This window comes from Agelaius tricolor, unplaced genomic scaffold (assembly GCF_023055355.1).
Source record: "Agelaius tricolor isolate 1412-34295 unplaced genomic scaffold, bAgeTri1.0.p SCAF_1, whole genome shotgun sequence".
NCBI lineage: Eukaryota > Metazoa > Chordata > Aves > Passeriformes > Icteridae > Agelaius > Agelaius tricolor.
In genome coordinates this window covers 92,356,096-92,382,271 of record NW_027269261.1, presented here as the reverse complement: position 1 = coordinate 92,382,271, position 26,176 = coordinate 92,356,096, and the positions used below count along the sequence as shown (strand labels likewise).

At 40.3% G+C, this 26,176-nt stretch overlaps 1 protein-coding gene across 1 annotated transcript in view; it reads right to left on the bottom strand.

Moving 5' to 3' along the window:
* Positions 1 to 7,137: 7,137 nt before the first annotated feature.
* The window catches only part of SNAP91 (synaptosome associated protein 91), a 63,524-nt gene continuing 44,485 nt past the window's right edge, over positions 7,138 to 26,176 (bottom strand). The window contains exons 17-30 of the mRNA XM_071443787.1: positions 24,970 to 25,077; positions 24,177 to 24,437; positions 23,892 to 23,969; positions 23,717 to 23,788; positions 23,158 to 23,241; positions 22,242 to 22,325; positions 18,669 to 18,806; positions 17,236 to 17,385; positions 15,862 to 15,892; positions 14,562 to 14,673; positions 11,491 to 11,574; positions 11,317 to 11,421; positions 9,810 to 9,910; positions 7,138 to 8,577 (exon numbers count right to left, since the gene is read on the bottom strand). Coding sequence (XP_071299888.1) covers positions 9,818 to 9,910; positions 11,317 to 11,421; positions 11,491 to 11,574; positions 14,562 to 14,673; positions 15,862 to 15,892; positions 17,236 to 17,385; positions 18,669 to 18,806; positions 22,242 to 22,325; positions 23,158 to 23,241; positions 23,717 to 23,788; positions 23,892 to 23,969; positions 24,177 to 24,437; positions 24,970 to 25,077 — 1,400 coding nt within the window. The 3' untranslated portion in view covers positions 7,138 to 8,577; positions 9,810 to 9,817. The remainder of the gene's footprint in view (positions 8,578 to 9,809; positions 9,911 to 11,316; positions 11,422 to 11,490; positions 11,575 to 14,561; positions 14,674 to 15,861; positions 15,893 to 17,235; positions 17,386 to 18,668; positions 18,807 to 22,241; positions 22,326 to 23,157; positions 23,242 to 23,716; positions 23,789 to 23,891; positions 23,970 to 24,176; positions 24,438 to 24,969; positions 25,078 to 26,176) is intronic.

The window sequence follows — 26,176 nt, the reverse complement described above, 5'->3', positions numbered from 1 at the left end:
CAGTTCAAGGTGCAGCAAGGAATGGTCAGGTAATACACCAAAAAAACCCCAGCAACTCTTTCAGGGTGAAGGGATGATGTTCTTCAGTAGTGTTTGGAAAGGCTGTGGAATGATGGAGGTCTTCTAGGAAAAACCTGCTTTGTATTATTCAGCTTTGGTTTTAGAGCAGGGAACTAGAGTAGATAAATGAGATTTCTATCTTATCACCCTGCCTAGCAGCCTTAAAGTGGAACTTTCATGTGCTCTGACTGCATTGCCTTTGCAGTGGAATGCAGAAAGACCATTTCTGTGTTGATCTTGTTTATCTGTAGCAGAAAGCCAAATTTTAAATGAAACAGTATGCATAGTTATGGTGATCTTTTATATTGGCAATAAAATGCTTTGGCTAAGAGAAAAATATTGTATTTCGCATGAAAGCCTGTCCCAGGAAAGCACAGATTGGATCAGCTTAGGTCTTTAGTTTGGCTAAAGAAAAATTATTTCATTTCAGTTGCATCTCTCCTCCATCTCTGACAGATCTATCAAAATACTGGATTTACTAGTTCAAGTTTCCAGCCACTGTAGGTTTGGTTTCGAATGGAAAAGTGTGGCTGGCATGCAGAACTTTGCTACTAGTAAAAAATATTCTCAAAGCCTGCCAGCTATTTTAAAGGTCATTACATGACAGAAGCACATCCATGACAGGCTCTTCATGCAAACTGCTGAACTGGGTTATAATCCATACATGAGACCAGCTATTTCATTTTAAGATTTCCAGAGCAACCACTTGCAATACTGGAGTGGTTACTAAAGTTAAATGGTTAAAATGTGAATTAGGACAATTCCTATGTTAGCCTCAAAGGGGTAAAGGTACAGCAAAGGCAGCATTGCTGGTTTGAGATTATTTTCCATGCTAATAACAGAAGGAGCTCATGGGATACAGCCTGGCTTAGGTTACTGCTTCCACGGCTTGCAATTCTTTTGCAGTTCTCTGTTTCTCTAAAATATGCAGTTGAATGGAATGTAGCTGGTTTGCCCGTTTCTCAGCACACACTCCTCATCTAAGGAGACATGGAGGTTGTTAGTAATATGTTTCCAAATTCTTGGAGGTATTTCTAAAACCTGCTAAAAGAAGCAACCCACCCAGATCCAGCCTTCAACATCTGTTTGGGGAAAAAAAAAAAAAAAGCTGTCTGAAAAATCCACAAGCCAGGCTAAATGACATGGTAGGATTAGAGTCAATCTTGATGATCAGTCATGAAACCAAATGTCTAAAGAAAATATTTTAACAGATACATAAGCCACTTTATTGCAATAAATAATTTCCAGGATTCTAAAATTTCAGGGAAATCAATCCTAGACACAAAGTACTATAATTTGGGTGGACAGAACAGTGTAACCCTTCTAAAAATTACATTTTTCTTCACTGAATATATATGTGCAAGACATATCTATCAAGACATAATATTGCATCTTAGTAATCATCAAGAATGTAATCTGTCAAGATATGTTTTAGAACAGAAAACAACTCTACACTTAGGAACTACAAGGTGCACATTTTTGGGATAACTGAAAATACTGGAGAAACCAGGTAGGCTTAAGTATACATGGACACAAGTATTACATGTCCTCCAGCAACATGGTTAAAGAGTTGCTCATGATAAATAGGTTTTCTTGGTATGTCAGACTAAAGAGTGTGCAGAGCATTAGCAAATTATACATACACACACATTAGTTTTACAATTGCTACTTACAATCCTAAAAAATAGCTGAGCATTTAAATAGAAAAATCTGTTTACTGTCACTATGTAATCTTTGTATGTTACTTTGAAAAAAACCAGTATTTTTTGTATGGTCTCTGTTAATCAATGGGAATCAACTCTCTTGTCTGTACAAGGACCATGGTAACAAGGTGTTTTCATCTGCATATTTTGGATTTTAAAATATAAAGTTCAAAAGAGAAAAAAAAAAATTATCCAAATAAGTAGGCTCACATAATTCCACATAAGTTTAGGAAGATGCTTGAAAACTGTCCATGCACGAGCCCAGATGCACTGCTGGGTGATGTGTATACAAGTGGAATTGATGGAACTTTTGTGTCAATTCAAAATGAGGTTGAGTGTGTTGAATGCTGCCTTGCCTCTCTCCCTGCCTGGGCCTCGATCATGCCTTAGAGAGCAAAACATTTCTGCCATCCTGCAGGGATCACAGGCAGTCAAATGGTTTGAGAGAGAAGCACATTTCCAGTACAATTTGCCTTGGAGCCAGAGGTTCTTTAGGCAAATTCTACACACTCAAATCTTGAAGAAAATAAAAAGAGGCAAGCAGCTGGATTTCCATCAAGACCATTTCTGAAATGAGAGTGATGGGAAAATAATTCAGGCGCAACAGTGCAAACTTTCACAAAGAGATCTGCAATACTTGGGACCCAGGCAGCAAGGAAAGTCACCAGCTACCTGCAATCTTAAATGTATTTAACTATCTATATTTATTTGAATATTTAAATAAATATATATATTTTATATTCAAAATCAGGACAGTTCATGTGCCACAAAAACACAGAGCTGGGAAAGCTCAGTGTGTCTGCTCACCCCTGAGCAGCAGGGATGATAGAAAGGTGCTGTCATGATGGGCTGGAGGTGAGCTGGGAAGTGGGGATTTCCATACACTGCTGGAAACCTCTTTTCAAGCACAAAGAGGAAGATGTGCTCCATCTCCCAAAGGCATGTCCACAGAAACAAATCCTAAACTAAAATCTCAAAGTAGCCGTGAACTTTTGCGTAAATTCAAAGGCAAATTCAAAGATGCTCTATTACCTAAGCCAGAATTTGAAAAGTAAGACAATCTTATTTATGCAGTATATTGGTCTCAGTGTTACTATTGCCCCCCTCCTCCTTCTTCCTTTGTTAAAAACTTCATTTTTCCATGTTTCAAAGAGAATTTTTCTATTTTCTGTCTTGATGTTTTTCAAAACAAATTCAATCCTGCTCTTTTAGTTGGCTGGAGAAAGTGTGGGATTACTACAGAAAGGAAGAATCACTAAAAACCCCCTTGACTGATCAACTCAGACTAACAGGGTATAATTACAGACACATCATAGACACATAAGGCATAATCTTAAAATTAACTTCAGAATTTAACTTGTCCTACGCTTGCATCTCAGTAGCATTTTAAAAAATCCTTTTTATCTATATGCTGACACACACAGAGTATGAAAGTTGTCTTTTAAAGCTTGGTGTCTGCTTGCAGCTGTATATTGTTCTTGCACACAAAATCTTTTTGCTGACATTAAACACCCACACTGCAGGCCTGCAGCAGCTTACAAGGCTGAGGGCACAGAGCTGCCCCCTCCCTGGGGGTCACACTGTACCCACAATATTTCAGTGCCCACCCCCTTCCTTAATCACAGACAGCCTGCAGCCCCAAGAGCAAGAACACACCATTAATCCCCCACAGCATTCCCTAGTGCATCCATCTTCTCCTTCCCCTCCTTAATGCAATACTATCCCCTCTCCCACACAGTCAGCCTCTTTCCAGACTTAGAAAGGCAAAAGTACAGACAAGGACTATGGCAGGGTGACGTTCTTGGGAGGGCAGGGGAGGATCCTACCCTATGTCACCAGATCCTACCAGTCCCTGTACTTTCCCAGAAAACAACTTACCTGTCTCCAGCTACCAGTTTAACTCTGAAAGATTGGCTCAGATTGTGCAGGATATGCCTTCAATAGTGCACTTAGTGGTAGGAAATCTCTGCTTCCAACAGACCTCTTAAAAGGATGGTTACTTTATAATTTTATTGTATTGAGGTAAATGGAGAAATCTGTCATCACAATGGGTCACAACCAGGTAATAATTGACATAGACTCTCAAGACACTTACAGAAGGCTGATCATTTTTATTAAGAAACCCATACTTTTCTACCCTAGTTTGCTATAGGTGGACCTAATTGGTCATCCAATCAAAACACCCTCACCACTGGCCAATTAAGAAACCACCCTTTGGTAAACAAATCTCCATAACACATTCCACATGTTCACAATACCAGGTGCAGCAAGTTAAGAATTGTTTCTCATTCTTTTCTCTGATTTTCTCCCAGTCTTTCCCAGAACAATGCCTGGGAAAGTTGTCTGTTTCTCTCTGTGGCCAGAGAGCTGCTGCCACACTCTTCCATCATAATAAACTATATTTTGAAAATATGGCTCAAACTTGGCCATGTTTCTGCCATGAGCATTTTAAGGCAGGTGCTTTACAGTGCTGTGCAGAGTGGGCATTCACCAACCCTTCTACAGGTTCTCCAACACCATCAGACTACAGGTTTGCTTTCTTTAGTCCTTGCAGTGGATGGCACACCCAGAAACACTTTTCTTCACTTGTTTCAGTTTCTGTTTCTGGTCTACTGCCTTTGCTAACTCTCAAAGGCTATTCTTACACCTCTAATTGCATGCAGAGATGTCCTGGGCAATGAAGCAAGCATTGGAATTCTGCTGCCCATATCACTTGCAGAGTGTAATTAAGGGAAGGGAAGAGGTGGTGAAGCTTCAGAATCCAAGATCTGGAGCAGAAAAAACAGCAGTGCTGTCTGCTTTTAGTATGTATAGCCTCACTCCTTCTGTACTCCCATCTCTGAAATTCATATTTCAACCCTTCATTACCATTCTAGTGTCTGCCACTTCCCACACTGCTCACAGCACTAGCAGTATATAACACATGGAAAAAAGATTTTCTATTTTAATGAAATTTCTGATATATTTCAGGTCCTGGAAGGTCTGAATCAATAACTCAGTGTATTATCTTTATGTCACTGACACTACTCCTACCACAACAAGTTTCATTTGGCTTGCCTAGGCATTAAGAATTATTGGGATGTTTTTCCTTCCCCATGCAGAGTAAGTTATCTGAGCATGCAGCTCTTATTCTGGGATGAGAGATGGGGAAGGAGGGGCAGGAGTAAATGTTTATGTCACAAAGACAAAACAATGTCAGCTGTGGCCATCAGATATTTCATGAACTAGGTGCTGTCTGCCCCCAGTAAGTAGTACCCCATAATATCAAAGCAAATCGGAAGCAAGTCTTCCTTTCCCTCTCTTTTGCCCCCACCCCAGAACAGCTTTTGCTCTTGACTTTCCTGCTTGTTTTTAGGGCAAGTCACTAGCCTTTGCAGCTGCCTTACTAAATCTTAAGAATGGAAGTTCAGGCAGCAGCCTGACTGTGCAACCAGCCTGAAAGGCTAAGGTGGTCCCCAGGATCTTAGAAGACAACTTAGAGGTTTAGTTCTCACCATCCAAACTTTCATCTGTGGAAACACCAGCATCAATCCAGAAGCCATCAACTCAAGCTACAGTATATTTACAGCTAAAATTTTCAAATAAAGCCAATTAAAATTAATGAACAAATGAAAAAAGGAGTGGAGTAGGAGGCAATGCTAACTCCAAACATTAAAAAAAAAAAAAAAAAAGAGTCCATTCTGCAGAATGAGTTGGATTTTTTTCAAACCTCTGCAATAGGCTGAGTTCAGATTCTCCAGGTGTTTACCACTCCTTAAGGCACTCACAGCTTAAGGAGGAGCTACAAAAGCCTTGTGGCCAGAGGTGCCAGCTTTCAAAGAAGTCAGCACACAGGTCAATAAGAACTTGGATAAGGGACATATCAGCTGTCTGAAATCTGTCCTCCTCTCATGAAAAATGCAGGGGAAGGAGACAGTTTCTTCTTTCTGCAGATGGGAGCACTCCTTTCCACCCACTCTTCCCTACAGCTTGTATTGAAAAGTGGTTAGTCATAGCAGGACACAGACACGTTCGTGCCTGGATGAGGAAACTCAGATGATAACAAGAACATGTTCTTGTCTACAGGCCAGGAGACAACCACGTGGCTGCCTTGCAAGCCAGATTTTATAACTCCTTTGTGCTAGGGAGAGCAAGTCACTTGTTTAGCCTTAGTCAGCATCTGGGGAAATACACTGGTTTTACTTCCCACAGAGAACAAACTTGTGCATGCTTTTCCCCGAAGCTTCCTTTTTGTCCAGGCTTCTATTTACTCACAGAATAACAAATCACACACACACACAGAGCTGTTGGCCATGACATCTACAGAAAATGAACCAGAATCAGGACAAGGGCTGTGGACATGGATGAAGTTAATGCAGAAAGCAAATTATTCTCTGGTAGGAGCATGTACCTGGCAAGGAGAAAACCCTCACCCTGAGGTCTGGCCCCTTGAAACATGGGATGTTGTAAACATTCATTTGCAATTCAGTGAGTAGCAGCTCATCCTCTCAATTTCAGTAAGACACTAATGAGCTTGTCTAAATATATTTACTTGTTTGATTATGATTCCTCTCTGAAAATGCTGTCCTTGAGAAGACATGCACAACACAGTGGTAAGAAGTCAAGCATTCTCTGCATTTGGCAAGACACAGCACACAGGCAGGGTAGGAAAAACCACGGTGAGCCTTTCTGGGGGTGCAGTTACTGACCTTGTCCAGGTCTTAATAGTGAGGAAACACAGCGATTTGCTGAGCCTTACCCATTTTTAATCCAGAAATCTGGGATGCAACTGAGAGCTCATCATAAGGCTGGGATATAAAATCAATGCCCCCTTTATCCTGCCCTGGGGCATTGCAAATCCTGCAGTGCCAGGTGATGGCACTGTGATAAGAGGGTTCTGGGCTCCCCCAAGTGCAGCCCTGCCCTCCACCCACCCTTCCAAGGAAGGCCTTTACAGTCCTGGGGCAGTCCCTGAGCCCAGGAGGCTCAGGGGGCTTTTCCTACCCATGGTTGCCATACACTGGGCACAGCTGAAAACAGCTGGGAATGGTAAAGAGATGAGATTATTGATGGGGTTATTCAGATACATAAAAGAAATGATTAAAAAAATCCTCAGGGATACACTTGGTAATTAATTGGTTGCAAAATTGGCGCAATGAGGGCAGAAAGCTGTCGATGTGGCACTTAGGGACATGGATGGGCAGGAGGTGGCAGTGTTAGGTTAACAGTTGGACTCTACGATCTTGGATGTCTTTTCCAATTTAAATCATTCTATGATTCTATAAAAATCATTCCCATATGCAGGAGACTCACCAATCAGTGTCAGGACCCAAACCCTCTAAGACTTTATTATTGTGCTCAACATCTTAATGAGTATGAAACTGGCAACAAGATATTTACTTTGATCAAGGTGTTTATTGCATCTCAGAGGGCACACATGCACTGGGGTTTTTTGTTTTTTGGGTTTTTTTTTTTTTTTGTTTGGGATTTTTTTTTAAACTGAAATACAAAGAAAAGCCATTTTGAAATTAACTTTTTATAGAACTTTCCCATTACAGTGTATGTTATCCCCACAGCAAATTCAGATACAACCACTTTTAATGGTACCATACATTGATTAAATAGTTCATTTGAAAGACTTTAGGTGAATATCTTTCCAACCCAATATGCTTTTACAGAGAACTGCCAAGCCACTTGTAACACTGATCAACAGTGACCTCATTGAAGAGTCAAGATCTTACACCAAGCCATCAGCAGAAACAGTATGAGAACAAATAAAAATCAAAGGAACACAGTATGTACAGTAAAGGGCATGGATCTCCGGATCAGAATTAAATCTAATCACCAATAATACAAAAGCTACTCACAGCGCATTCGGGGCAATGAGAAAACACTATCCTAAGGCATACACAGGTAAGCACTAAATTAAGAGATGTACAGAAGAACTGAACAGAGATGAGTAACATCACTTGTAATGTTTTGACTACAGATATACCAAAAAGTGCTCTCGTATTTGAAATCCTTTACTGCCAGCACAACTAGGGTTGCTTTTTCCCAACTACATGGAGAGAAACTGACCCTTTATTTATTTTCAGTGCATTTAGCAAGAACTGATAAATATGCCAATTATAAATGCAAAAACTTAAAGAATTAAAATAGATTTAAAAATAAAAACAGCAATAAATATGGTATTTTTTCCGATATGGGTTTTCATTCTTGGTAAATCATTGAAAAAGTATTTGTTATGGAAGTTTTCCTTTATATTACTTTAAATTATTTTAACATATACAGTGCCACAAAAATAAAACATTTTTTTTCACGACAATTGAGATTCCTGTGACTGGAAAAAAAAAAGGTATTCTGCACAATTTTGTAAGTATTTTCTTTACTATCTGGTATTATCACACTATGTTTTGTAACAGATAAAGGAGAAATTGAGTCCTAGGGGAACTTTGGGTGTCCTCAAAAAGTTATATACATTGAAACCTTCAAAAACCACAGACATTGCTCCAAATGGCTCACCAAACAACAGCTGCATAATCTGCCCCTGTGGGATAGGTTCAGAAAAGCACTAGAAGGCATCAGAAACATACATCCATTGTTTAAATTGTAAAACACAAATAACCCAAGTACACAAATTTCGAGAGAGTAGGGATAACAGCTAAGGTAGTACACATTCCTAATGTTCACTTTCACAGCTGTGCTACACGTTTCAGGAGGAAGAGAAAGTCTGAGTAAGCACTGGGTTTGGTACTGGTGGCTCACTGAGAAACTCTGAGCATCCATTTGTAGTCTCCAAACTCACGTTTTTAGCATCCAGTCAGAAAAAACGCAGCTGTGAATATAGAAAAGTATTAGATGAAAAGTGATATAACAAGTTAGTAAACCATGTTCTACAAAGAACATGAAATCTGCTCATCTCTCCACATCTCAAAGGATTTACCATCAGATTCTAGTGAGCAGCAGTCTTCCCACAGCCAGTTATGAGTCTCTCTATTATAAATACAAGTTGAAAGCAGTGAGTCCCAGCAGTGGTGTATCTCCACTCCTGGCTGTCTCTGCCAAGTGCCAGGTACACCTCTCTGGGGCTGGAACTGGGAGAAGGGTGAAGTGGAACTGGGAGGTGCCTACTAAGAGCAGCCTGAATCACTGCTGCCAGCTCCAGTGCAGAGTGGGCTCAGAACAAATTTTAGAATTAAGCTCTAGGAAGGAAGAAAAGTGACTCATGAAGAAGGCTTTAAAGTTATGTAATGATTGTCCTCTCCTCACCTTATTCTAGACTTAATTATAAAATGCATACCTTATTTCTGCATTATTATTTTTTAATTGGCTTAAGCATTAATTCAATTTTATACTCCTACTTAGGCCCTCCAGAACCATCAGAATAATGTTTTGGCCTTTATTTCCTTCCATTATGCAGCAGGAGGTACTGTTTTTTGCCTCTCCTCCATTTTTCTTTGCATTTACTCCTCTGTTCCTCCCCATTGTTGCTCTACACAGCACTGCTCAGGACCTCAGAGCCTTACCATTCAGAAAGGCAGTGCCTTGAAAAATTGTATGGCAGGGTAGAACATTAGCTGGCAGCAGTGAAGAGCTGCAAACAACTCCCCCTTGATGACAAGAATATCTAAGTTTTTCCCCTTTTGACACCTTCACACCTATGATACCAAATCTGTTTCAACACCCACAAGAGTGGAAAAAGCCTCTTCTGCACCATTTCCCTCCCCCCACAATTTGTACCCTGCTATCAGTCTATGTGTTTCAGTAATAACTTCAAGAAAATACCCAAACATGAATGCTTGGACTGAATGGAAACAAGGAAAAAAATGGAAGTTATGCATTGAAGATATTTTTTTTTTTGCCAAAAGCAACTGTTAGAAAAAGTTTATCTGTGAGTCAAGATTTCAGGCTAAAGTTAAGAGTGTGGACAGAGAATTTGGTTTTCAATACAGTGCATGTTTCTAGCTCTGCAGCTGCGATTTTATCTGTCATATTCAACCTAAACAACATCTGTGTGCCAGACATGTACCAGAGAGTGACATGCTCGAGCAGGCAGCCACAGAATACCTTATCGTTTACAAGAAATCCTTGATGTTAAGATCCGCTAATGGGTCCTTTGTTGGAGGTTTCTTGGGGCTCTGAGTAGCAGGAGTTGGGCTTGGAGAAAGCTGACAGACGCCAGCCAGGAAGGCAGGAGAAAAACAAAGCAGACAAGAATACACAAGCGTTAGATAGACACAGGCAGTTCCCACACAAGCACATTGCAAGCATAAAAAGTTCTCATTTGTCTGAAGTCCAGCCGTTTTGCTCAAGCATTGTTTGGATTCCATAACAATGTTTGGCAGGTTTAGTGGCTAGGGCTATAAATACTGCAGATTCTAACTAGCACAGCTTGAGATCCCTCCCTCCCTGTAAAACAGGGAGGCGTTAGAACCTTCAACCCACACAGAAGAGACAATTGTTAGATGTTAAAAACCAAGTTCAGAGCAAGCAGAGTGCATCCTCCAGGGTACTGAAACTCCCTGTTACTGGCAGTTAAGTACAAATTATTTGACATTGGTAATGTAAATAAGAGTCCAAAACAAACTGGAAATATGACTAGATCATACTGGGTTCCACCTTTGACAGGTATAAAAATGGTCATTCAATAGAAAACATCAGTTTTGAAGTTCCATGCAAAACTTCTGATTATGGTGGTCGAATGATTCTCCCATTCTGCCCTTACTCCTCCCCATTCCTACCTCAACTCAGGGCACAAGAGGTATTTTATATCTAGTCCTGGCACCTTGATGAGCACTCTTTCAGAAAAAAATTTCTGTGTCCCATCATGGCATTCTTGGTAAGTGCAGAGATAGTTTAAAGTGGGAGGAAAAGCAAAACTAAGTATATTCTTACTTACAGCAGTTTCAAGTTCTTTCTATTTTTACACAGAAAACCTTGACAAGCTTCACTGGGAATGTAGTTCCCTACATAAAAATGGTGGTTTGCTATATGTTGATTGCTTAGTATTTGCAAAACAAGGGCAGCCTGGTTTCCAGGGTTACCAATGAGATTTTACAGCTGCAGAATCAACTTTCATCTCCCTCCTTACTTGAAAGGCAAGATGGACTTCTAACTCACAAAAAGAAAAATACTACAGCTAAATAATTTCCTGCATCTCCTTTGGAAAGGTTTTTTCTTTTCAGTGGTATTACAAACCAAACTCTATTTGAAGTAATAGCCTGGGACAGGTGTTACAGCTTATGCTGCATCACCTGCTGAGTGTAGCTATAGTAAATTTTGGTAGGCTGTGAACAGAATAACAGTGCCTGAGAGTTCCACTTGGACCTTTATTCAAATATCCTCCAAAACCAGATCTTGGATGCAGTTAGCTGTAGGAGACTTTTCAAACCTGTTCCATTGGTCTCATACAAGGCAACTACAAAAAAATTCCAGGTGGTTCATGTGATTTGCTGCAAGGCAGGCAGCTGACCCTTGGCCTAGAGCTAGAGCTGAGCTGACATAATGCACACACATGAGCTACTTTCTAGAGACATGGAGAGCAATGAAGCATTGGTGTAGCAGCGATGCTCACCTGTACACCAGGGCCAGCGGCGGCTCCAAACGGGGGCCTCATCATGGGCTGCCCGTACATCACCGGCTGCTGGGGCATCATGGGCACCCCTGCACCTGCTGGGGGCTGCAAACCAACACTGAGTCAGCAGGGGCTGGGTGAGGGAAGGACAGAGGTGTAGCAAAAGAGACTCACCATCCCAAATGCTGCTCCTGGCTGTGGGACAGGTGGAGTACCTCCTGCTGCAGGAACAGCACTTGCTGGAGGCACAGCTCCCGCCTAAAAAAAAAAAAAAAAAGGCAAAAAAGCACAAAAATCTAACAGCAACCATCTGGAAACCACACAGAGTCTCCAGCATTCTCAAAGCTGTTCTGGAAAGTAGGACTGTTATGCAGCACATATGCAGCCTCAAAACCACAATGCTTCAAAGAATGAGAGAGCTGAATGAGTCCTTATGCTCAGCTTCTTTCTTCATGAGAAAGCAATGGTGACAGACTCCATTCTCTTCATGAACAGAGTCCATTTACTGACTACAACTCAAAATAGGCCCAAGAAAACACAGTTTCCTTCTCCTTCTCACAGTGTAAGAAAGCACCCAAATTTCATAACAGCTAACACACTATGACACTTATTGTAGCAGTGTATTTTAATAAAAGCTTAAGCAGATTGTAAAGCTAAAGGAAATAGCTGCTATAATTAGTTTACAGTGAGGAAAAAATAATTATGCACCAAGATTCATTGAAGTTAAAGCATAAGTTCACACACTTAAACCACAATCAGAACCATTACTAAGGACAGTTTAGTTTGTCTTGCTATGATTTTCATTCATATTGGTATGATTTTCATTCAAATAATAAAAGGCAAAAAACAAAAGGTTATCTTCCACTACAATTCAGGGAGAACTGTTAGTTGAGTAGTCTGACTGGATATACAGCACAAGAGCACCTTTAAAAAGGCCACCCCACCTCACTTATTTAGCACAGCCTACTCATCATCCCTTTTGGCTGCCTTCTGTGTAACTCCCATGCAGTGTCTCCTTATAGCCTTGAAGACATCTAAACCTTTCCTTTTCACAGATATATACAATCCAAATTATGAACAACTCTGAGGAGAGGCAGAAAGTATTCAAGGAAGGGATGTAAAAAGGGCAGTAGGATTTCATTATTGCTCTTGTATGGCCTAAGCATACTGGCACCATTTCTCAGGCTGTTACAGGAGCTGTATGGTCGTGCCTGTGCCTCCACATCTTTATCACCCACCTCGAGTCAGTAACATCCCACGACACGTGGAGAGCAGCTAGCACACTTACAGTTCAAAGGAGAGTGTGTCTCTGGAGATATGCTGGAACTTACAGTCCACTTCTGTGAATGCTGCATTTTAGTGCCTTTGGTTGATCCTTGCTTCCAGACTAAAACATGCCAGTTTTTTAAGAAGCTGGAGACAAGTCAAGATAACCTGTCCCAGACTTATTTATCCAAACTACTACATTTTCTGGCTAAGAATTTATGAACTCTATTCTAGTCTGAAAGTTTCAGGGAAGCATTTCAGTTAAAAATTATACTGTGCTAGCAGAGTCTCCAAACTAAAACCAAGATCTGGACAGTGAGGTATGTAAAGCAAGAAACTAAACCACACAGGTTAATGGCATCAGATGCAGTGATCTGACTGCTTTTACACAGTACACATTGTAGCTCAACATCCAGTCAGGCAGATGCCAAGAAAATGGCCATACAAACTGAATCTGCTCCTGCCTCTAAGCACAAGGTCACTCGAGGGCATGGGGTTTGATGTAATTCTGCTGATTTTAATCCTGGAATTGAAAGCTCACAAGGAAGGCAAGAAGTGACCAAAACTTAAGTGGTTCAATAGTGACACAAATAAAAGCTTCATTTTTTTCATTCATATTTATTTTGCCTGCAGACCTGGGTTTCTTTGGTTTCAAAAAGCACTTAAGTGCATGATTCTGAAGAAATATATACAACACAAATGTTTCATGAAATGGTACCAAAACTACCCAGCTTCCCAGAAAGACCAATTACTTCTCAGATGGTAAAATCACTACAAGATCAGACTGATGCTGCAGAAGCTCAAAATTTTAGGCAGTACAAGTCATCGGGTAGTTCACATCAAAGTAAAGCAGTAAAGAGATAATTTTCAAGCTTACAGCACAGAAATGGTTAATCACTACTGCCATATTCAAATTACTGGCTGAGAATTGTCTGTTGGACAGACAGTCCAAGGGGAGCTGTGTTAGAAGCTTCTAGCTAGTTTTAAAGCCAGCAGTAGTAACTGTAGTGCAGGTGAGTGCTGTTAGTATCTTCATGTTTAGTAAGTGCAGTAAAAGGTCAAAAAAAATTCACTTACACTGTACAGTATTGCCCAGCCTTTCTATCAAGAAAAAAAAGTTGATGTTACAACTAACACATGAAGTGAGGTACAGAGAATTCTTGTGTCTTCCATAGCATTATGGAACGTGCTCAGAGTCATGTCAACACCTGACTGTGGCAGCAAGGAACTGAAGTGGTTGTGGTCCCCTTTCAGAGTTCTTTCTTTCCTTTGCCAACCCAACCTCGTTCAAATGGAGGCTGTTTTAAGCCTTGTGAGACATTTGATGAGGTTGATGAGATGAGGTATTACTTCTCTTCAGAATACTTTTGTAGCTCACACATTATCAAGTTGCTCTTGTTCCAAGTTTAGATTTTTAGCCCAATTTGACCCTCTTCTCTCAAAATTAGTGCCTTCTGATACTTTTTACAGGGTAATCTTACCTTTTCCAACTGCTCTACCCTGCTAAATAAGCTACCTACTCCTAATCTAACATCAGGTACTTGATCAGTATGAATACTGTGTAGTCTTTTGATCTACTTCATCCAGTAAAACTTGTGGAAAACCTACGTACTTTCTCTCCTTATAGTACACCAGCTTTGGATCAATAATGTTTTATTTTGAGCACTTGACCTGGCCCTGATCCTGGCCAGATCTACATGGCTAATCACACGCTTGGAAATGCCCACAGGTATTAAAGGTACAGGTAGAGCAATACCTTGATACACAAGCTAGTGGATTTTTCATTTACTACTCAATTGTTTATTTATACCCACTGTAAATGGGTTCTTAAAAAATGTGACTTGAAATACTCATATAATTTACACAGAAGCAAACTCTTTAGCCTCAGTAGAGCGGAGCAGTCCCTACAGGCATGCTTGCACAGCCTCATCAAATATTGGAAGTCCAATACCAGTGCTGTCTATGGATTAACCACCTACCAAAGGACCACCTGGGACACCACCAGTTGACCATGTTGCAGGTGCTACTTTTGGCTGCCAGTTCGCTCCTCCTGTTAACTTTTTCTCTCCAGCATTCCACTGCAGGTCTCCCCTAACAGAGAGGGAGAGAGGCAGGCTATTATTTGAACACTTCCACAGTGAAAATGAAAAGCAGTTACAGCATACATTAGCATTAGACGTGCAGCTACATTAGCTTATGGTGTATGCAGTTATTAACAGAAAGATTTACTTTTAGTGACACTCAGTTTCAAGAGTTGTTAGCAGTAGACACCAGAACACTCTAAGCTGAAGTCAGTTACATGGTTATGGCCTTTGTGGTGAGAATTAAAGAGTTTTGCTTAGTATTGACTGAAGGTAACATATCACATATACCCTTGCAAAGTAGGAAGAGGGACTGCTACTGCCTATTCTACTGGGGCCAGGCAGGAGAGCTGCCTGCTAGATGTCTTTGAAAGGCCATTTCAGGGCTGGAAATCTTGCTCAGACAGCTGAAGAAGGAAAGCATTCAGTTCTGCAAAAAGTTGATAGATACAAGAGAAACAAATCATTCATAGAATAAAAGGGCTGTCGAAAAAACAGGTTTTGTTACAGGCTGCCCTACCCAGAATAAAATACACCATTTGAACAAAGTAGATTGAAGGAAGCTACATTTTGAGGCTAAACCTCATGATATGTTTGTGCACATCCCTCCTATCATTTCCACAGAGACACAAAACATTTTGAAGTCTTGCATACAGAGGAAGGCTCAGGGCACAAGCAAGCAGTTAGATTAGGAAGACAAAAACATAAATGCAATGTTGTAAGTACTTCTTTTTGCAAAAAGAAAGTTATCACTGCATGGAATGAACCTCTTTTCTATTTTGGAAGTATTTCAATGCCTACACAAGAAGTACATCCAACATCTGTAAAAATATAACACAACTATTACATATTAGCATAGCTTACTGAGGGGAGCTATAAAAATATATATTATCTGGACTCTTTGTTCATTATAAGCTGTTTGGAAATCAGCTATCCAACATGAAAACAGTAATTTACAGGAAAAAATATTTCTAACACTCAGATTCAAGACAGCAGTTTTATAAGCTATATCAAGAATGCTGAACCTTAATTATTCAGTGAACCTGTACAGAATAGAATACTTTCTTCAGAATTTTTCTGGACTGGGAGGTCAGAGCATATAACCAATTCATTGCTACTTAATAAACACTGAAATAGATGTAGTGCTTTACACCAGAGTAGAAAACTTCCTTTTATCTTTAAGCAAAGTTGAACTTACTTTTTAGAAGTAGTACCAGAAATTCCAAGATCTGAAAATTGTAAGGAAAAAAGGAAATAAAAAAGAAACCACACATTTAGAAAACTGGAGTCTGTCAAAGCAACAGCTTACATTTCATTGCATTGGGGCCTATCAAGAGCAAAAAAGTTTTGGCTGTCTTCATTTAGACAGCATCCGAGGACTGGCCACATCTACCTATTCTTCAGGACAAACATCTGAGAAACCCTGCACATGTCTTGCACTTGAGAAAGTCATTTTTGCTTCAACAGCAAATAAAAGTAACTATATTTAGGCCCACAAAATGCCAAGTTATTTGAGAGCACAAAACTATTTACCATGAATGATAACACTAGTTTCTGTTCCTCATTACACATACAGAAATAAAAAGCTGTATTCTACGTACACTAAAGGTGGACATTGCCTATAAGTTTTCCACTGCTTTATCTGCTTGGTCACACATGGAAACTTCAAATAATTTCTTTAATTACCCTTTGGAAGAAGCCTTAAGTTAAATTTTAAAGAGTAGTCTTCTCACAGGACCATTATAACTCCTGTAATTCATAAATTGCTGTTTGATTTTCTCCTCCAAACTTTGATATAGCAGGTGATTTGCAGAAGACATTTGAAGGGATTAAGAGTCTTGCTGACTTCCAAGCACAGTATTTTCCTCCACACCTAACAGCCATGTCTGCATCATAAGATCAGTTACATCTTTGTTGCGGTGTGTTTACATATACTAAGGGAGTATTCATTTTATACAACTTCAGCAGGATTACAACTTAGCCTAGGTGGGTTTCTGTTAGTTTTTTTGCAGGGGTTGCAGCTACTGATCTCTAATTACAAAGGCTCTAGCCCTTTTTCCTACTACAGGAAAGTACATATTTAAGTTCAGCATTTTAAGAACGTGTTTGGTAAGTTCTCTGCCCCTGAAAGAAGGCCTGTTCTTGAGTGCACTCATCACCCCACTGCTACTCTTTGTCTCATTAAACATGAAGTCAGCTATTTGTGTCCACCTCCTTTGCTGCTTAAACTGCCGTCAGACACTTTGGGCAATTTTCACCTTTCCACTTATTACAGAGGGGCACATCCATTAAGAGTCTGATGTGCCTCTGAAATGTAGCTGGGATGATCAGATATTACAAATCACACCTACCAAACAAATGCCAGTATTTGACTCAGATCCTGGGCTCCAAGAAGGACAAACCCAGACTAAGTGAATCAGCTATCTGAACCAAGCCTTATTCCTGCTGATAGCTTCCCCACTTTCCACAACAGAACAGGAGGATACTGAAGCAAGCTAAAATAGACAATTATTTGCTCCATGGAAAAGCAACATGCATGCCACACCACTTAAACCCAAAATTTGTCACTTACTGCCTACTAAGTTTGCAAGAGACGAATCAAGATCACTCCCAAGGCCTTTGCTCGCTGCTGCAGCAGGGACTGTTGCTGTGGCTGTAGGTGCTACAGGCTGACCAGAAGGAACCATAGTTGGCATAAGAAGATCACCTAAGCCATCAAACACTGGAAGTGAAAGGAAAGTGAGTTAGAACAGCAGCTGTGATCAAAAATGCACTGCTTGCTACTCTGCTGTTGCTCAACGAATACAGCACAGACAACCACACCACAAGTCTTACCGAAACACCATTTGACATTGAAAGTAATGCCAACAAGGGCATGCATGTCATTTTACTAGACACTGAATGTACAGTAATCCTCAAAAAACTATATCAATGAAAACTAACATGAGAAGACATGCCTATAAAAGGGATTTAATTGGAGCATTGAATCTACATAGATACAGCACCACTTCCACATGACACTATTTTTCTTACAACCATCCTTACAGAGATGTCAGATACACACACATTTGTCAGGAGATATTCATTTAAAGGTTTTTAAAATGAACATCTTGCTGCAAACACCAGTCAGAATTACTGTGGCAAAGGCAGTCTTATACCTTGACATCTCACAGCAACAGGATTGGCAGTCTCAAGATGTTACTATTCACTTGCAAGCAGCAGGGAATCGGGAAAACCTACTAACATCTTATGAGATCAGAAGGAACCAGAACCATCCACACAGACAGTGCTATTCTCCTTAGTCATCTAACTCAGAAGTTCATTTTTTAGATCCCTTGAAGTCAAACTGCTTGGTACATCTTATGCCTGAGTTCTATCTTCTGATCTGTATTTGAGGTACATGCTAATGTTAAGTCAACAGGGAGGGGTAGCATGTGCAGTGGCAAGCAACCAAATAACCAAGCAGCAGTATTATTTCCATCTTTTTTTCTTGTACAGTTGTAGAACTCACCAATTTTAAGTTTGTAGCAAGGACCCAGCATGAAAAATATAGAATGGAAGAGATGCAAACAAAATGATAGCAGTGATAAAAGTTTAAGCTTATAGTCAGGCAAAGAACTCTAGGGCAGTTTCTGTTGTGTGCGCCCTAAGGTGCCATGCAGGCTCCAGAGCATCATCAGAAGCAGTGGCAACATGACTTGCCTCTATACTTGATTTACAAAGTAGAGTTTTCCTTGTTTGTGTAATTCCTGATTCATGCTATCAAGCACATGCAAGGATGATGTATACACTAGTTTGTCTTTCACTGACATGGTAGAATAAAAAATGGGTACAGAGAGCTCTTGGGCACACACCAGCCTTATCACCACCCTGAGGTTCTTCCAGTAAGAAAGAAAAAGGAGGTCACTGATATTGCCTGTACTCAGAGCCTAAATATGGTGTCATTAACTCATCTGCTACACAAAATGTATTAGAAAATTCACAGGAAGAGACCCTGTAGCTCACCTGATGCATCAAATGAACTGCCAGTTGTAGGAGCTGTTGTTCCAAAAGCTGCATCAAAGTTAGGCTGTAGTAATCCAGTTTGAGCTGGAGTGACTGGGGATGGTGATGGAGAGGGAGCAATAAAGGAACCTCCAAAACCTTTAAAAAACACATAAGAGAGGTGAGGACGTTAGAGTCAGCCTTTTTAGACTGCTTGCCAAAACCTCAGTCTGTAGAGGGTGGAATAATAAAGACAATTCTTACTAGGCCATTTTAAAATAAAGAACATTTCAGCAGCCTATGTGAGATTCCCTATGTTTATTAGGCTCACTTCAGTATAATGGAACCAAGAGGCCCTCATAACCCAAATCCTAGACCACAGCAAGTCTCATGCTCACAGTAGCCAACCCTGAATATGGAAAAATGCACTGGCATCAGAGATCTGCCCTCATCTCTTCACAGTCTGTTCTTGACATGAGTTTGTCATAGAATAATGTAGGTTGGAAGGGATCTCTGGAAGTCAGCCAGCCACACATCCTGTTTAAAGTCAGTTTAATCAAATCAAGTTGCCCAGACATCTGCCTTAGCACCTTCAAGAGGAGCTCTTACTGGCTCTCTGGGTGGCCTGTTGTCATATCAGACCATTACAGTATTTAATGAGTTTCCCACATACATTTCCTTTTTTTACTATCTTTGTGCACCTCTAAGAAGAACCTCCTCTGCATGCTCCTGTGAGTTTAGACATCTATAAGCATCTTTTAAAGGCTGAATGAGCCTAGTTCAGCCTCTCTGCATGTGTCATATGCACAAGTCATCATCTCTGTGGCACTGAATTCACTCTGGTATACTCCACATCAAGAGATTCTCTAATGCATTCCAGAGTACCCATGCCCAGCTGCATTCCCCATCTCCCTTCCAGCACGTGCTACGGTGGCTCCAGTTGCCCTAGTGACAAAGCTTGTGATAGTGATGCTTTCTCAGGCTGCCTAAAAGAGGCTTCCTCTACTTGCCTCTTCTTGAGGAGGTGGTCTGCAGCAGATACCTGCTGAAACCCTAGATCATCACCTGCCCACTAGCCCAAGGCAAAGCTCAGTGCATTAAAATATCTGCACAAAAGTACAGATCTCCACAGAACCAGACCAGAAGCAGGTTGACCAGATCCAGGGATGACAAAGGCAGCTCACTGCAGCAATTCCTAAAGTACAGGAGCCACCTAAAGAGCCTGTCTTTCCACTTTCCTGAGTGAGAACAAGGAGCCTGGCAGAAAGGTGTGAGCCAATATCCATTAATAAGGTTCTGTTTAGAAAATTTTGTAAGCTTTTGCAAAGCCCCATAAAGTGTCTGTTTTTCCAGCTACAGAAGAGAGGACTCCCCAGCTTCTGGTGAAGATTTGTATGATGGCTGGTCTTAATTTCATGGCTTTTCACCTTGCACAATTTAAGAGCAACACCAGGCCCAGAAGCCATAAAATTCTTTAATGAACCAAGTTCCTAGCTGTCTAGAGATTGCACAAGACCCCAGGAAAGGCTGCAGAAACAGCAGCAACTGAGTTAGATGTGTTGTCTGGACACCCCCAACTGCCTGATTTTGAGGTTGCTTTTACACAGTCAAGTAAGATTTCATATAAGAACATGTTATTTGTATACATACTAGGACATACAAGCACACAGTTTAATTGAATAGAAAGATCTAGAAGGGAAAATGGCTAGACTGTTTTATTTATCAGCAAAGTTCTGGTTTTGTCTGCTGAAAGGCTTGGAGTAGGAAAACATTTCTTCCAAAATTCCTAAGCAAGCCAAGAAGGGGCAGGAACTCATTTGACAGCAGAACACGTAAAGCAATTAGGAATAGTAAGTATACTCATAACATTATGCATATAAACACTTAGTACAACCAAACACTCATAAACCATGAAGGACACGCCTTCAGCCATGATATGAACTCCAGACACTATTAAATTTAAAACTGGATTACACTGCAGGCTATACATCTGCCATTATCTAGAATGAACAAATGCTTAGCAATATGCTGCAATGTTTATAGACTCCCTCTGTCTGCCAAAAAAATAAAATCACATCTACTTGGAGCCCTTTGAAATGTATATTCAAAACATAAATAAAATAAAATTTAAAAAATCATCAATTCACCCCAACTGCTTCAGGTCTGCTTGAGTATTTAGACTTAGAACATCACTTTTATAATTTAGGTTTTGATTTAATGCAACTCATCAGATTCAGAGTGCATGTTGCTGAAGTTTAAAGCCATATGGAGCACAATTCCTGCTTGCATTTAAGGTTAGTTATGGATAATGACATAAAATATTTTGTCCTGTAATGTTTGCATAAGCAGAATTAGCTTCTGTCCACCAACCTTGTTGCACCCAGTCTCCTGATAGCACATGTAACTGCAAAACACTGTCATGTTCCAGAATCTATTAGTTAAAATTTGATCTATGGCCTTAAGCCATCTATAAACTACTACAAAGACCTATCAAAGAAATATGAAAAAAAAAGTAGTCTTCCACCTTAAAATCTGAAGCAGTCTGTCCTAAAGCTTTAGCATGCATTTACACATTATGTCCCAATTTAAGAATCTGGCTTCCTGATTGAGAATGGATGTATGCCTTATTATTATCTAGACAACTTCCTTCATTCCTGTGGCACAACTAGACAATGTCCACACTTTGAGAAGATACTTGGAGATGTAGTCATAACCTACCCACCAATTCTACAAATTGTGCTGGTTTTGGCTGGGGTAGCATTAATTTAAATCATGACACAAATTCCCCTTTCAGAAACATGGGAGAATTTAAGACAAGTCTTCAAAGCAGAAGTGCATGTGTTGGGATTTTGCCCTTTACAAAGTTCAAACTGGGATGGGGAGGAGTCAGAGCTGTTTAGCTCAGCCACTACAATACATGGTATAGCAAGAATTTTGGAGAGTAGTACACAAAGAATTCAGCTGAAGCTGCTTACCTGTAGGGTGCAGACTAAAATAATACAGTTATCCAAACTTTGATATAGGCTGTGACAGTGGTGAGAGACCTCATCTCACCCAGTGTGAGGAGAGGGTCTCTATCACTTCTCTGTCCTTGTGCTCAGAAAACCATGCTCACATCAACACACTCTCCTTGGCAAAATGCAAGACTGCTACCAAGTCAGTCATTCAAGCTACTAACATTTAGGTGCTCAACCCAATTAAAGAAACGAAATTGAATGAACTCAAAGTTTAATTAGCAGTAAGGAACAAGAAGAATAGCCTGAAATATTGCTTAACTTTAGTACTGTTAGAGACAGCCAAAGAAACTTCATGGAGACACTCATACTCTGTGAACAGTACAGAAAAATAAGGCTGTGTGGGAGGTAGGAAAACAAAGAACATGGAAAGAAGATAATCTAGGAAGTTAGCTTGTACTTCAGTATATTGCCTCCATTATAAACCACTCTAGTTTTAATTAAAACTAAACTAAAGTACTAAGAAATCTTGTGAATAATTATTTTATTTCACTATCTACACCCAAAGAACATAAAAGATTTCAAACACCATTTCTTAGTATTGCTCTAAAGTAACAAGTTTTTAGAAGTTCTTTATTACCAGCAAGTAGGTCTGCAGAAGCTGAGGAACTAGAAGCAGCCTGGGTAGTGGGCTGGGGTTCAGGAGCACTACTTCCAAAAGCATCTAAAGGGAATTCCAGAAAGCATCAAGAAAAAGTGAGACATTCAATATTAAATACATCAATTCATCACTTATCAAAAGATGACAAAAGAAAGTAGCTTCATACATCAGAAGAAGAAAATGAAACTGCTTGGCCATCCTTATTGCAGAGCAGTACCATGGATGCAAAGTTCAGGTGGAAAAAGGATGTACAACAAACCAGCACCTGAAAGAAATCTCCTTTATTTGGACCTCTTCTCAGATACAAATCAGAGCATTCAAGACAACAGGACTTTGGAGATGAACGCATTGGCTGAAAGTTTGGAGTCATTCCAGCCAGAAGCCACTAGCTCACATGAAATCTTCTCAGAGGAATATCTCACTAGTGTTTGGAATTCACTGCTTCTTCTAAGCATCACTTCTGTTTCTCAACATGCCTAGGTTGTGTCCATCCTAATTTCCACCTTGTCAAATCCCATGATTCAGATATACCCAGTTTGAGACAAGTCACCCTCAAAAGTTCAGCTGCTTTGAGAAACGGAACTGAGAGGAAACAGCATGACCATGGAGATTAGCAACAAAGAAAAAGGACAGAGCAGAATTTCACTGGACATCTGAGGAAGAGCCACACATGCACTGACTGGGGACAGAATGGCAAGTGTCATGACAACAGAAGGACCAGAAAGCTTATTTGCAGTTCGTTATGGTGCAAGTTTAAGAACCAGACGTGCCAGACGCAGCCCTAAGGCCACACAGAAAAGTTGAGAAGGGGGAAACCCGCAGCTTTAGCGAAGCGCAAAGGTAATCGAAATGAAGTGATTCAACTCTGAAGTGGTGAGGAAACAAAAATACCCACCACCAAATAGGTCAATCACACCTGAAGAATCCACCTTTGCTGGAGAGGCAGCGGGTAGAGGAGAGGGGGCTGCAAATGCATCCACTGCAGTAAGCATAGGATAAATAATATTTAGTATCAGCAAGGCAACAGTGATAGCTAAATATTTCAAAGCCACATGGGCTCCAACAGTTAGTACCACAGGTTTGGTAAATTCGGGTAATAGTCTCCAGAACTGCAAACAGAAAGTGTTACATTTCTCACACAGCAACTGAAAACCACAGTACTTTAAAGAAAACATTGCTTATTAAGCATTTTCTTATGCTTAGAGGAGGATTTGCTCTCCCAACAACCACATCACTTACTTACTGAACTTCAGTGTCAGCCACTTCATGATTTGCATCTTCAGCAAGTGCACATCTTGTGACCAAAGCAGCAAACCCAAAACTTAATATGTCTTGATATTTCAGTTTAAGGATGTAAATTGGCAGTAAGTTGATTTTTTTTTTTTTTTTTTACTTTTGGAAAAAAATCCAAACCCAGGAAGTCTGTGGAATGGCCTGTGAAAACAAGCACTCACCAGATAAGAGATCACCAGTGAGAGAACTCTCAGGCACAGGAGAAGCTCCAGGTTGTGGAGATGAAAACGTATCTTTCAGGAAGAAAAGAAAGAACGTAGTAAGTATCACTCAATTCAAGTTTACATCATTACACAGGCTCAAAGCAGCAGAGTATCAGAAGAATTCTCTCTTTACCTGTACCAAAGAGATCTATGCTAGGAGTAGCATCAGGTTTAGGTGCTGCAGGTGCATCAGGAGCAGACTCAAATAAATCTAAGGCCAAGAACACAACACATCTTTAACTCATTTTTGAAAGGCAGGACTGAAAACAGAAGTTTCCAATTTTGCACATCATATTTGAAATTAACAGGCTCTCTGCTTTGAAAGCCTAGCACACAACACGCATGCAACAACGAATTGTTCATTTGGTACTCCTGACAGATCAATCCACCAGAATCAAAGAGTTAAAAACAAAATTACCACCAAATATATCTAGAGCAGGAGGAGCGGAGGTGGTGGCGGTAGCAGAAGTGGTGGCAGTAGTGGTGGTAGTGGCAGTAGCTGTAGTAGCAGTAGCAGCAGCAGCAACAGCAGCAGCTGGAGAAGGAGTTGTTGCAGGAACTGGAGTGGCTGCACTAGTTGTAGGGGTAACTACAGGAACAGCAGTCTCTGTTGGCTTCATAGCAAAGAGGTCCAGCTCAGGAGCAGCCTCTGCACTACCTTCGGATGGGGCAAAGGGGTCTTGTAAAAAGGAGAGGGGAAATATATGTGTATGCATACTTAGGATCAGTGAGGGAGGAAGTCAAGAACAAAGCAACTATAGGCAATGCACATACTGCAAATACACGCACACACACAGAGGAGGTCGCGCTAACATCTAGCTTACTTATCCAGACATGTTACTTAATTTTTTCTAAAATAAAGACTGTCTAAAAGGCTGAGAAGACTAGTTACTAGAGGGGAGAACTTTCAAAGGTTCTTTGACGAGGCCAAAAAACCAAATATGACAAAGGACTATCCAGGCTACTGTTAAAACTCAGCACTGACAGAACTGTTCGTTAGCACTACCAAATTAACATGAAGTCACTGGGACTCGGCAACAGGCAGTTTTGTTAAGCATGCTCTTCAGTCTAAAGTTTGTTTTTACCAATTGCAAACAGTATGAAATTTTCAGAAAAACACACTGCCATGTAGTTTAAAACAAAACAAAACAAAACAAAAAAACCCCCAAAAACCAGCAAAACAAGAGACTATCTAATGACATAAAACCCACCATTTCCTGAACATGCATCAAGAGCTGCTGCTACAGGGGTTGGGGTAGCTGGTGCTGCTGCCCCTTCAGCTGCTGCAGGGGCTTCCCCAGGAGAAGCTGCAAAGGCATCTTGGGTGCAGTTTAAAAACAGAAATTAAAAAAAACAAAAAGGAATAAAGAGAAGAAAAATATAGTAAAAGAACCAAGTTAAATTGCATAGGTAGACCCCCTTATACAACATGAATGTAATTACTCCAACAGCAAGACAACTCATGCAGCGCAAAACGCTTTGTCTCTCCCCCAACCCCACACAAGCAGGTTCTAGACAGGGTCTGCAGATGGAGCTTCTTGGGTTGCCCACAATAAGCACAATGAGTGCAAAAGAAGGCATTATTCTCATTGTATAAGGGTTCAGAGCAGCATGCTCATGTACTACCCAAAATCAACTAATTAACAAAATTAACTTAAGAGCAGATATTAACAACTTGCATGCTCAAAGCCTGTATTACATGTGATTAATCTGCAACTGTGAGTTTACTTGCATAGTGCTTTGCACTGTTATGAATAACAATCCAATTACTCTGGTAGATATTTGCAACTACCATTTCTAGTCTTTGAGCCAAGTCAGTCATGCAACATCTGAAACATTGAACTTACTTGTTTTTTAACAGTACTCCAACTGGATCTTTCTGAGGCCATAATGTGATGCATAGGTTATATTTACTCAGCTTGCTTCAAACAGATCAAGATTGTTCATTTTAACCAATGGCTGGCCAGCCATAACCTGTCTGTCCTTTTAGGATCACTTCTAGGCCAACCAGCCAAGTTAGAGAAAGTGACTAGTTTGGGGTTTTGGAATGACTTGCTCATTAGGTTTTTTTGAATTTTTTTTTTTTTTGTTTGCTGCTTGCTCTTTGACTCTTTTTTTCTTTTTGTTTGCCAGCTCCTAAGTGGCATGCTTAAATTTCAAGCTATGAACAGCATTATTTCTAGGCTTAAACCAGCATTTGTGCTCTTAATTCTATGAAGTAGTCCTAATGGACTGTGCCATTTGGACTATCCTCATACGCAAGCATTTTCTCCACAAAAAAGGACAGCACAATGAGGATTAAATACTTCAAGATGCTTGTAAAGGACATTTTTCTACTGCTACAAAAATTAGCAAGTTAAAAACATCTTTTGGGAAATACTGCAATTGCACTGTCAAATTAGCACAGGAAAAAGCTTA